The sequence below is a fragment of the Pteropus medius genome, unplaced genomic scaffold (genome assembly GCF_902729225.1).
Source record: "Pteropus medius unplaced genomic scaffold, Ma_sr-lr_union100, whole genome shotgun sequence".
Classification (NCBI taxonomy): Eukaryota; Metazoa; Chordata; class Mammalia; order Chiroptera; family Pteropodidae; genus Pteropus; species Pteropus medius.
The window spans coordinates 68,130,873-68,143,642 of NW_024349800.1; the positions used below are offsets into that span (position 1 = coordinate 68,130,873).

General features: G+C 37.0%; 1 protein-coding gene across 8 annotated transcripts in view; it reads left to right on the forward strand.

Moving 5' to 3' along the window:
• KMT2A (lysine methyltransferase 2A) overlaps positions 1-12,770 on the forward strand; it is a 74,822-nt gene that overhangs the window by 56,765 nt on the left and 5,287 nt on the right. For all 8 annotated transcript variants that reach the window (XM_039888058.1, XM_039888057.1, XM_039888059.1 and 5 more), the window contains 5 exons: positions 486-560; positions 11,171-11,345; positions 11,504-11,611; positions 12,056-12,139; positions 12,563-12,692. In XM_039888058.1, coding sequence (XP_039743992.1) covers positions 486-560; positions 11,171-11,345; positions 11,504-11,611; positions 12,056-12,139; positions 12,563-12,692 — 572 coding nt within the window. The remainder of the gene's footprint in view (positions 1-485; positions 561-11,170; positions 11,346-11,503; positions 11,612-12,055; positions 12,140-12,562; positions 12,693-12,770) is intronic.

The window sequence follows — 12,770 nt, forward strand, 5'->3', positions numbered from 1 at the left end:
TCCACATAAGACATAGTAAGTGTGAGGTAGTGGTAAGAAATCGAACAGACAGTAAGAGATCATCGAATCTTAAGTTAGAGCTGGAAGGGATTGTAAAAGTTTTCTAGTTGTATGATCTCCCCATAGTTCTGGTTAAATTGTTAATGCTAGTATTGTATTAATTAAGGATACAGGGAATATAATTCAAGCATTCAGATTTAGGAATCAGACTATCATCAAGGGATGTGAATGCTTTGGGGTTTTAGGGGTCATTTTCAGAAGGTGTGAATCTCCTTACTGCTTCTGCATCCTTTCAAACAGAAAGAAACACTGTTGAGTAAGTGCACCTTCTTAGCTTCTTTCTTATGCACTGAACTGATTTAAAATAAAACAAAAAACTGTTCTGGCAAGATATGTTTTCAGACTGTAGAGATTCTAAGCACAATGCTTGTGCACACACCATTGGTGTTAAGAGATGTTTGCTTGAATATTTTATTTCCTAACAGATGCCTGGAAGTCATTGACAGATAAAGTCCAGGAAGCTCGATCAAATGCCCGCCTAAAGCAGCTCTCATTTGCAGGTAATGGCTAGAGTGGTCATTTTCTTCCTGTCTCAGAATATTCTGGTAACTTGTTCTAAGTTACAGAGTTGATTGCACAAACTTTTTTTTTCCTTTTAAATAATTTTTCCACAGCTTTATTGCAATATAAATGATACAATTCACCCATTTAAAGCATACAGTTCATTGGCTTTTACTATATTCACAGAGTTGTGCAACCAACACTTCTGTATAATTCCAGAACATTTTCATTATCCCTAAAATAAACCTCATACCCATTGGCAGTCATTTGTCAGCCCCATCCCCTGGCAACCACTAATCTTTCTGTCTCCATGGATTTACCTGTATATTTCATATAAATGGAATCGTATAATATGTGGCCTTTTGTGACTTCCTTCTTTCATTTAACATAATACTTTCAAAATTTCTCTCTGCTGTAATATTGCATAAGTACTTCATTTCTCTTTTTTAACAAGTAATTTTTTTTATTATAGTAAAATACATATAATGTAAAATTTACCATTTTACCCATTTTTAAGTGTACAGGTCAGTTAAATACATTCACATTCTTGTGCAACCATCACCATTACATTCATCCTCATAACTCTTCATCTTGTAAAACTGAAACTCTATACCCATTAAACAATAACTCTCCATCCTTTCCCTCACTTGAGCCCCTGGCAGCTACCATTGTACTTTTTGTCTTTGTGATTTTGACTACTCAAATTATCTCATATAAGTAGAATATACAGTATTTGTCGTTTTATAACTGGCTTATTTCACTTAGCACAATGTCCTCGAGGTTCATCCATGTTGAAGCACGTGTTAGAATTTCCTTTTTAAGACTGAATAATATTCCATTGTACGTGGAATATTATTTCCCATTTTGCTTATCCATTGATCATTAATGGACACTTGGTTTGCTTCTATACCCAGAAGTGGAATCACTGGATCATATGGTAATTTAATTTTTTGAGGAATCGTCATACTGTTTTCCTCAGCAGCTGTACCATTTTACATTCCCACCAGTAGTGCACAAGGGTTTCAGTTTTTCCACATTCTTCACTAATATTTGTTTTGATTTTTTTTTTTCTATTAGCCATCCCAATGGCTATAGTTTTCTATTTACATCCCAGCTGATTAGTGATGTGGAGCATCTTTTCATGTGCTTATTGCTCATTCATATATCTTCTTTGGAGAAATGTTTGTTCAAGTCCTTTGTCTATTTTTTAATTGGGTTGTTTGTTTTTTATTGTTGTTGAGTTTTAGAAGTTCTCTATATTCTGGATATTAATCCCTTATTGGATATATGATTTGCAAATATTTTCTTCCATTCATAGGCTACCTTTGCACTGTGGACAGTGTCCTTTTTTCCCCTCCCCGCTCCTTTTTCCCTTTTTTTTTTAATAGATTGGTGAGGGAGATAATTGGGGAGCAAGGAAATATGATTCATAGGTCCTGCTCCGTCCAACTGTGGTGGTCATTGAGTAAACTATAATTAAATCTATACACAGCTTCTCCACCTGTCCAGTAGTTGCTCTGAATTGATTACTGATAACGTGTAAAATTTTACTGGAGGAAACCAGCATTTTGACTCAGTGTTCATTCTAAAATTGAATAGCCTAGTCCTTTCTTTTTGCCAATGAGACAAATATTTCTTTGGTTTATCCATGTCTTTTACTGTCATGTGGAATGGTGGTAAGAAACCATGAGCTCTAGAAGCAGAGACAATTGACTTCAGGTTCTGTCTCTGCCCTGTTGCTATCAGTATTACATTGGATGCAAGCTAATTAACATCTCTGGGTTTCAATCTCTTATGTGTCAAGTGCAGATATTTATGCAACCTTCAAATTTTGTTCTGAGGATTAATTAAAATAATGAATCTGACATTGACAGCTATTTATATATTTACACATAAGTAAATGTTTATATATCCTAATATACTTAATGTGCAGTTTTTGATAATGTCTTTTGGTGCACAAAATGTTTTAATTGTCATGAAGTCCAGTTTGTCTGTTTTTTGTTACCTGTGCCTTTGGTGTCAAACCAAAAAAATCATTGCCAGATCCAGTGTTATTAAAATTTTGTCCAATGTTTTCTTCTAAGAATTTTATAGTTTTAGGTCTTAATTTAGGTCTTTGATCCATTCCGAGTTAATTTTTATATATGGTGTTAAGTAAGGGTCAAACTTTTGTATTTTTGCACATAGATATCCAGTTTTCTCAGCATCATTTGTTGAAAAGAGTGTCTTTTCCCCATTGAATGGTCTTGGCACCCTTGGCAAAAATCATTTGAACAAATATGTGAGGGTCTGTTTCTTGGCTATCCTATTCCATTAGTCTATGTGTCTATCTTTATGCCATACCACAAAGTTTTGATTACTTTATTGTCAGTTTTGAAATCAGGAAGTATGAGTCTTCCAGTGTGTGTGTGTTTTTGGTTTTGTTTTTGTTTTTTTTCCCAAAATTGTTTTGGCTATTTGGGGTCCTGTGAGATTCCACATAAATTTTAGGATGACTTCTATTTCTGCAAAAAAGGTCATTGGGGTTTTTGTAGGGATTGCATTGAATCTATAGATAGCTTATGGTAGTATTGACATTTTAACAATATTAAGTCTTTCCTGGGATGTGTTTCTACTTATTTATATCTTTTAAAATTTTCTTTCAGCAGTGTTTTGTAGTTTTAATTGTACAAGTCTTTTACTTGCTTAAGTTAATTCCTAAGTATTTTTCTCTTTGTGATGTTATTGTAAATGTAATTGTTTTTGACATTTCCTTTTCAGATTGTTTATTACTTGTATATAACTGCAGCCGATTTTTGCATGTTGACTTTATATCCTGCTACTTTGCTGAATTTATTTGTTTGTTTGTTTTGTGGACTCTTTAAGGTTTTCTACCTATGAGATATCTGCAAACAGATAATCAATCTTGCTTCTTTCATTCTGTTTTGGCTGCCTTTTGTTTTTCTTACCTAATTGCTCTCACTAGAACTTTTAGTACTATGTTGAATAGAAGTGGTAAAAGCAGGCATTTTTGCCTTGTTCATGATGTTAGAAGAAAAGCTTTCAGTCTTTCATCATTGAGTATGTTATTTGCTGAGGGTTTTTCACATATGGTTTTTTTAGTATTTTGTTCCTTTATATTGTCATCAACTGATGGACATTTGGGTTTATTCTACCTTCTGACTATGATGAATAATTTTGTCATGAATATTTATGTACAAGTTTTTGTATAGACATGTTCTCTTGGGTATATACCTAGGAGTAGAATTACTGGGTAACTCTATGTTTAACTTTTTGAGGGAACTGCCAAATAGTTTTTCAAAAGTGGGTGCACCATTTTACATTTCACATTTCCACCAACAATGTACAATGGTTCCAGTATCTACATCTTTGCCAACACTTGTTACTGTCTGTCTTTTTTATTATAGACATCTCAGTGAGTATGAAATGGTATCACATTGTAGTTTTGTTATACCTTCCTTCTTAAAGTTGAAAGTTTCTCATTGCTATTAGACTTCAGATTAAATTTAGACAGTGTAAAAACATCATTAGTACAGTTGTTTCAAGTGAACATTAAAGGTTTAAACTAATCTAAGAGATGTAGAAACCCTCCATTAACTCTGTTTTTTTCCATATCTATCTTTCCATACCTCTCTAAATTCCTTTCACATTGGTCCTTGGAAGGGAAGCGAATGAGTACTTAGAAGAATTTAACTTCATCTATGGTTTTGTTTTTGTTTGAAGAAGAAAAAGAGGGAAAATATTTGAGGCATATATTAGAAAATATTAACACTTGTTTATTTTAAGTGACAGGTACATGTGTAGCTATTATAACAGCCTGTGTACTGTTCTATATTTTAAAATTTTCAGAATTTTTTTTAATTAGAAAAAGAGCAAAGGACACAACAGGCATTTTATATCGCACAAGATACAAATGGCCGATAGCAATGAAAAGATACTCAATCTCACTCATAATTTAAAAAATGCATGTTAAAACATAATTAACTGTCTTCACCTTCATTAAAGATTTAGAGTTTGGAGATAATATAGATAAAGATGGAGGAGATGGGCTCTCTCTTATGTCATTAATATAACTATTTGGAGGAGCAGTTGAGCAATAGCTATCAAAATTTTCAAGTCACATGCTCTTCCATCCAACAATTCCACTCTGAGAAATTATCCTATAAGTGGGCTCAACCAAGTCATAAAAATGTATTAGGATGTTTATTTCATCTAACATGTTGGTAGAAAACTGGAAGCAACCTAAATATTCCTTATTTGGGGGAATTTAGAACGAGGTCTAAAGTAAATTAACTGAAAAGGCAAGTTTTAACAGTATGTATCTAGTTTGAGCATGATTCCTTTTAGATACTTGTCTCTGTGTGTGTGTGTGTGTGTGTGTGTGTGTGTGTGTGTGTGTGTGTGTTACCTCTGAGGAATAAGACCTGGGAAATTAGAATTGCAACGTTTACTTCTCTGTACTATTTCACTTTATTTCTGAGCGTTATTTTTATGTTTTTAAAAATAATTTTTAATTTTTCAGTTATACTTGGCCTACAATATTAGTTTCAATGTATAACATAGTGATTAGACATCTATATAACTCATAAAGTGATCACCCCAATAAATCTAGTACCCATCTGACACCATACATATTTATTACAATATGATTGGCTATATTCCTTATGCTGTACTTTCTATCTCCATGAATATTTTGTAACTACCAATTTGTACTTCTTAATCCCTTCCCCTACAACCGCCTCCTGTCAAAATATTCTCTGGATCTATGAATTTATATCTATTTTTTGTTTATTTTGTTCTTTAGATTTCACATATACAGGCAATCGAATGGCATTTGTCTTCCTCTATATGACTTACTCCACTCAGCACACTACCCTCTAGGTCCATCGTGAAATATCTTTTTCCATCCCATTATTTTTAGTCTGTGTGTGTCTTTTAATCTGAAGTGAGTCTTATAGGCAGCATATGTAAGGGTCTTGTTTTCTTATCCATTCAGCCACCTATCTTTTGATTGAAGCATTTCTTTTTCATTTGAAGTAATTATTGATATGTAGTTATCGCCATTCTTTATTTAGACTTTTGATACATATTTTTGTCTTCTTAAAGAAGTCCCTCCAACATTTCCTATAATATTGGCTTGGTAATGAACTCCTTTAGTTTTTTTCTTGTCTGGGAAGCTCTGTTCTTCAATTCTAAATGATAGCTTTGCCAGGTAAAGTAATCTTGGTTGTAGGTCCTGGGTTTTCATCACTTTAAATATTTTGTGCCAAGCCTTCTGGCCTATAAAGTTTCTGTTGAGAAATTGACTGACAGCCTTAATGGGCGCTACCTTGTATGTAACTAATTGCTTTTCTCTTGCTGCGTTTAAGATTCTCTCTTTGAATTTAACCTTTGGCATTTTAATTATGATATGTCTTGATGTGGGCCTCTTTGGGTCCATCTTGTTTGGGACTCTGAACTTCCTGGGGTTGTATGTCTATTTCCTTTATCAGGTTAGGGAGGTTTTCCATCATTATTTCTTCAAAGAGATTTTTAATTCCTTGCTTTCTCTCTTCTCTTTCTGGTACCCCTATGATGTGAATGTTGTTACACTTGATGATCTCTCAGAGACTCCTTAAACTATCTGCATTTTTTGGAGTTCTTTTTTCTTGTTGCTGTCCTGATTGGGTGCCTTCCGCTACCCCATCCTCAATGTTGGCGATTCGATCCTCTGCTTCATTCACTCTGTTGATTCCCTCTAATGCAGGGGTCCCCAATCCCTGGGCTGTGGACTGGTACCAGTCCGTGGCCTCTTAGGAACCAGGCTGCACAGCAGGAGGTGAGCAGCGGGCGAGAGAGTGAAGCTTCATCTATATTTGCAGCCGCTCCCCAGTATTAGCATCACTGTCTCAGCTTTACCTCAGATCATTAGGCAGTAAGTAGATTCTCATAGGAACATCAGCCCCTGGCCGCTGCTTTAAAGTACTCTTAATCTCAGATATCATATTATTCATTTCTGACTGGCTCCCTATTATGTTTTCTATCTCCATTTTTATGTTTTTAATCTCTTTGTTAGAGTTCTCACTGAGTTTATCTACTTTCCCTTAAGTTTCTTGAGCATCCTTATAACCATTGTTTTGAATTCTGCATCTGGCATATTGCTTGTCTCCATTTTGGTAAATTCTTTTTCTGGAGTTTTGTTCTTTTCTTTCATGTGGAGCATGCTTCTTTGTCTCCCTATTTTGGCTGCCTCCTTGTGTCTGTTTTTATGTATTAGGCAGGGCACCTAAGTTTCCTGGTCTTAGTAGAGTGGCTTTGTGTAGTAGGTATGCTGTGGGGCCCAGTGGCACAGACCTGGAAGGGGTCTAGCTGCAGGCTGAGTTCAGCTGTGGCCTGTGTACCTCCAGAGCTACCTGAATTACCTCTGTCTGGGAGAAAGTCGCCCCTCCAGCTCTCACTCTGAAGCCTGACAACTCAGGGCCTCCCTGTATGTCCCTGGCACCCTCGGAGCAGCTGCTGCAGCACTGGAGTTCAGAGCGAGCGAGTATGTCAGCGAGTAAGGCCGAGTGTGGGCCCTTTAAGAGAAACAGTCTCCAACTCCCACAGCTCTCCTTCTCACTCAGCTGCAACCTCAGCTGGTTTTCACAGCCAGAGATTGTAGGAACTTCTCCTCCTGGCAATGGAACCCTGGGCTGGGCATCCCAGTGTCTGGCTGGGACCCTGGACCCTTCGCTCATGTGACTTTGCTGCCATGATAGCCTTCCTGATTCTGGATCACCACATGCGGCTGTGGGACTGGGCCGTTTCGCATTTCCGCCCTGCTGCCGTTTTGAGGAGACTCGTTATTTGAGGTGACTTAGTTGTGGGGATTCTATTCAGCCAGACCTCTGGTGACTCTGCATATTAGTTGCTCTGTAGTTTTGTTATAATTTTGATGTGGTCACTAGAGGCGTGCACAGCCTCTACTTTCTATGCCATCTTGTGAGCCACTCATATTTATAATTTTTTAAAAAACCTAATTAATTTAAATATATTCAGTTTTAAAAGAACAGATGGCAAATAAGGTTTTTTTTTAAAGGTAGGATTCTCCTGCATTCTCAGCCTGTTCCCCTCTCACTCTCCCACTAGGTAGGTTTACACAGCCATTCCAATGTGCTCACATTATACGTCGATGATTCAACTCTCTTTCCTACTGTCTCCATATCTCAGGTCAGAAGAAATCCAGTAAATCTTGACAACCTTCCTTTCCGTCATCATTCATATCCCAGTGGTCACTGTGATTGATTCTACCCCAAAATATGTCTTAATCCTTTTTTTCTCTTTTCCTTCCTCAGGCATAATCTTTATTACTCTCTAACCTATAATATTAACTGGTACTTGAATCTCCCATCTCATCTTATAGTGAATCATCAGTGTCACCAGAGGTACCTCAAAAGCTGCTTCTTGTTGCCTACTACTACTATGGTACAAAATTTCCTTAAATGTTTGTTATTAGTAAATATTTACTGAACACCTGTAATCTGTCTGGTACTGTGTTAAACACTTAGGATATAATTGCTGAGTAGAAGCAGACTCAGCCCTACTCTGCTGAGGTTTCTAGTCTGTGGATACCTTACACAACAAGGTCTTATTCACCCTGCCTCGTCTGTTCAGCTTCAGGTCTTATTCTCCTCACCCCAAGAGAGCCATTGTTCTGTAGTAACACTTACTACTTACTGTTACAGATCCATTAGTGTATCTTAAATCACACTGTCTGGTCTTGGAGATGAGAATGCTGAATTTTTAACATGTACCCCAAGTAATTTTTATTACTTATATCATATATGCTTTCACATTAGCATACCATGGTTCATGCAGTTCCCTCTACCAGGATTGGCCTACTTCTCTCCATCTTCTCCCCTCGCACCTAAAATTCCCTTGTTTGCTTGACAAACTTCTGTTAATCCTTCAAGACTCTGCTAAAAGTCACATCTTTTCTTTAGCCTTTTTAGTCCATTCTTCCCTATACCTATTGTCTTATCACTTAGGATTCTTTTGGTCTCAAGTTACAGAAACCCTAACTCTTGACTGATTTAAACAGGAAGATGATTTATCATCTTACATAACAGACAATCTAAAGGTAGGGCAAGCATCAGGATTGATCAGTATGGGAGTTTTTAATGTCATAAAAACCTAGATTGTTTCCTTCTTTCCATTTTGCTCACCCTGGTAAAGCTTCATCCTCAGGCTGTTAGCAAATGACTGCAGCGGTTTCCAGGATCACAGTCGGTCATGGCAGTGTTCAGAGAAGGGGCTTTTTGTTAGCAAGAAGTGGACGTCTCACATCTCAGCCCAGAACTTGGTACCATACCCATTCCTAAGCTAGTCACCGCCAGGGGGACTGGGATTCCCATGGTTGGCTTAGACTAAAATCATCTGGGCTAGAATGGGTGCTAAGGGTTAACCACAATGACCACTATGTTACCCAGTCCAAAACTTATCTATCATTCTCCATCTCCAGTGCTGTCATCTTGTCCTTGCCCTTATGACCTTCTAGTGGAAGGTCAAAAAAGATACAGTGATGGGGTAATGAAATAGAGAGAGTGACACAGAGGTGAGTGAGGAGCCTCTTCTGGATAGAGTGGTCAGGAAAGGAGTCTCTTGATGAGGTGACATTAAAGCTGAGACCTGAGTGATGATGAGAAGTCAGTCATGCAACAATTAAAGTTATCACTGCAGAAGAAACAGCAGGTGGAAAAGCCCTGAAGTAGGAATACCTTTGTGTGTTTATTGTGTGTCTCTTCCATGAAATAAAAGTTCTATAAATACAGGTACCTTCCCTGCCTTGTTTACTTCTGTATTCCCAAGGCTCTGTCTGACACAGTGGAGAGATGGAAAGAATGTGTGGGATATAATAGGTACTCAGTAAATATTTGTTGAATGAATAAATCTCCCACAACAGGATAGATTATTGCCTCATAAAAGTTCCCACAGTACTTTATACTCTACCCATATAGGATATTTTCACGTTGTATGGTTTGTGTACATATCCGCCTCCCTTTGCCAATAGTTCACTGAGAACATGCATGATTCATCTTTGTTTTCCCATTATTGACACAGGGCCTAATCTCTTTGTAAGCCCTCTGTGAATGTATAGTTGAACACATAGCCCAAGTATTAAAATGAACTTTTTGTGAAATATACTTAAGTATGTTTTTCAGTGTCTCTTTCTACATAGGAGTTTCCAGCAATCTAAAACTCCTAGGAAAAAAATTCTTGGAGAAAATCTATGCTATAAAGAAAAAAAATGTTTGCCATTGCCTTATGGCTTAAGCTCTTATATTGTAGTTGTTACATACTTAGGTTGAGTTCTAATAGGAACAACAGTTGTGTTCATAAGATTGTTGCTTATCGGGAGACACCTTTATCCTGCCACTGAAACCAAATGATCTCCCTTTGAAATTCTCTTAAGTGAAATAGAAATTATACATTTAATAATAACTTTCTCCTCTTCTGAAAAATTACCTAAAACATAGAATTCAAACAACTGCAATAACAAAAGGTAGATAGGGTCCCCCCTCCCAGAAGTCACTATTGATTACATTTTAACATGGCTGTCCTTTCAGACATAGCATGTGGTCCTCAAATTACACTTAGGTTGCATCTCTAACATGCTTCATAACTTAGACTGAATGTTGGAATTGCATAGGTGATCTTACACAATTATGCTTATGAAGTACATATCTTGTCCACAAGGAACACCATTATTGTTTTGGTATCTATTAATAATACCAAAAACAATGTTTGTAAGTGAAATGATACTATTTACTTAATAAAATTACTATAAAGAATATTAGTTATTTGTTAAGTTTCAAAAAAGAGTGTGGCGGTTCTTACTGTGCCCCATCCATTTAATGAAAGAAGCTAGTCCTTTCAGAAAGCCTTTCATTGTCTGTGCCAGCAGACTTATCTAAATGTTTTTGTAAAATAGAAATAAGAAGTGCTCATCAATGGCATGAGACTGGTGAGTAAAACAAAGCAGCTATTGAGAATATTACTCCATACAGTTACTATAACAACACAAAAGAGGGTTCTGTTTTAGAGGTTTACTAACATTCCTTTTGAATTTTAGTGAGGCACCTGTGTGAATATGAGCTTACAGAACCCAGGTACTCCATTACCTATTTATAAAAATGGGATCATGGTTGGAATTATACAATCCAAGGTTCAACTCTTGTCACACTAGCTATGTGTCCTTGGGTGTGTGGTATTTAAATTCTATGAACCTATAAGCCTAGGTTCAAAGAATTTACCTTGAAAATAAACCTAGTAACTCCTGCCTCGTGTGGTCATTAGGACCATGAAGTGAAATAATACATAGAGCATTTTTGTGTACATATAGAACACAGAAAATCATCCATAGTTTGGTGGCTTGCCTCTCTCACTTAAACTGTCACAAATGTTTTCCATATTGATAGATCTGTATCTGCATTATTTTAATGGCTACCTAATGCTAATTCCCGGCTGGTCTTTAATATAAGTCACCTTTGAGCAGCCTCTGGCAGAGTGATTATCTGGCTCAGGCATTTTAGTACTGTGCAGTTTCCTGTTGGCTGCACTCCTCACAACCCTAATGCCTTTGATCTTACAGGTGTTAATGGTTTGAGGATGCTGGGGATTCTCCATGATGCAGTTGTGTTCCTGATTGAGCAGCTTTCAGGTGCCAAGCATTGTAGGAATTACAAATTCCGTTTCCACAAACCAGAAGAAGCCAATGAACCACCCTTGAACCCTCATGGCTCAGCCAGGGCTGAAGTCCACCTGAGGCAAGTGCCATCATTTTCTGTAAGCAGTTTCGGGTCCTGATTTATTATCTAATGATATATTTTTTCCATATGACCTTTGAGATTTCCAGTGTTAATGCTGCCCTTCACTGCATCTATTAAAGCGTTTCTCTAAATATCTTCTAATCCTTTGGCTCCAGGAAGTCGGCATTTGACATGTTTAACTTCCTGGCTTCTAAACATCGCCAGCCTCCTGAATACAACCCCAATGATGAGGAAGAAGAGGAGGTACAGCTGAAGTCAGCTCGGTGAGTCTTGAATGGAGAGGGGACATTAGAAATACTCTTTCCTTTCCTGTACTCCAGCATTTCAGGGCACTGTGCGGTTTTTCTGGGATCAGAATGTCCTGGGTAACATTTAAGAAGACTGAAATACAGTTTGTATTGAAGTAGCAGTAGCTGGCTGGCAAAAAGAGAATATGTTATAGAGGAGAAGTTCAAATAACTATTACATATATATTTTCTTTTCTTTGACTGTGGTATACTCTGTCAACTTTGGCTCTACTACCATTGTCATCGTGGTCAGAAAATGCTATATGTATTAAAATTGGCCTAATTTTATAAGGTACTTGTTATGTTTGGCATTGAACAAAGAGAACAGTGTAATCATATTCTCCAGGAACCTTTGAGCCAAGACTCAAAACCGATTATTTCCTGAAAAGAACTCATTAATAATGTGTCTTGTCTCTTTAGGAGGGCAACTAGTATGGATCTGCCAATGCCCATGCGTTTCCGGCACTTAAAAAAGACTTCCAAGGAGGCAGTTGGTGTCTACAGGTATGGCTAAAATTAGAGAATTACAGAAAAGTAATGAAGTTTTCCAAAATCAAAGAGGACCAAATGCTGGAGTGACCTCCCTTATTCAGTAAGTGAGGTTTTATAGATATTGTTAACTAAAGCTGATGTCCTGGGATCCTGCCGCTCTTTCATTGAACAAGGAATTTAGCATAATAAACATGACAGTGTTGCTACTTCTAGTGGGCTGTGGAATGGAGAAATTTTTAATCCTTGTCCATTTATTAGAACAATTAATGTACTTAAATCAGGTGGGTCCAGATTGTTATTTTTTTCTTTTTTCAAATGTTTAGCCCTCTTGGTGGACTAACAGACCAAAAGATTTTATTCATTTATTCATGTATTCACACAGTTAACCTTACTGCAGAATTTGTGGCTGATCTCTTGTCTATCTTTATGTCCTAGGTCTCCCATCCATGGTCGTGGTCTTTTTTGTAAGAGAAACATTGATGCAGGTGAGATGGTAATTGAGTATGCTGGCAATGTCATCCGTTCCATCCAGACTGATAAGCGAGAGAAGTATTATGACAGCAAGGTGAGTCTCACACTTTCACTCTCCCAGTTCTTTTGTTTTATTGTAGAAAATGGTCACCACCTATAAATATAATCTCTG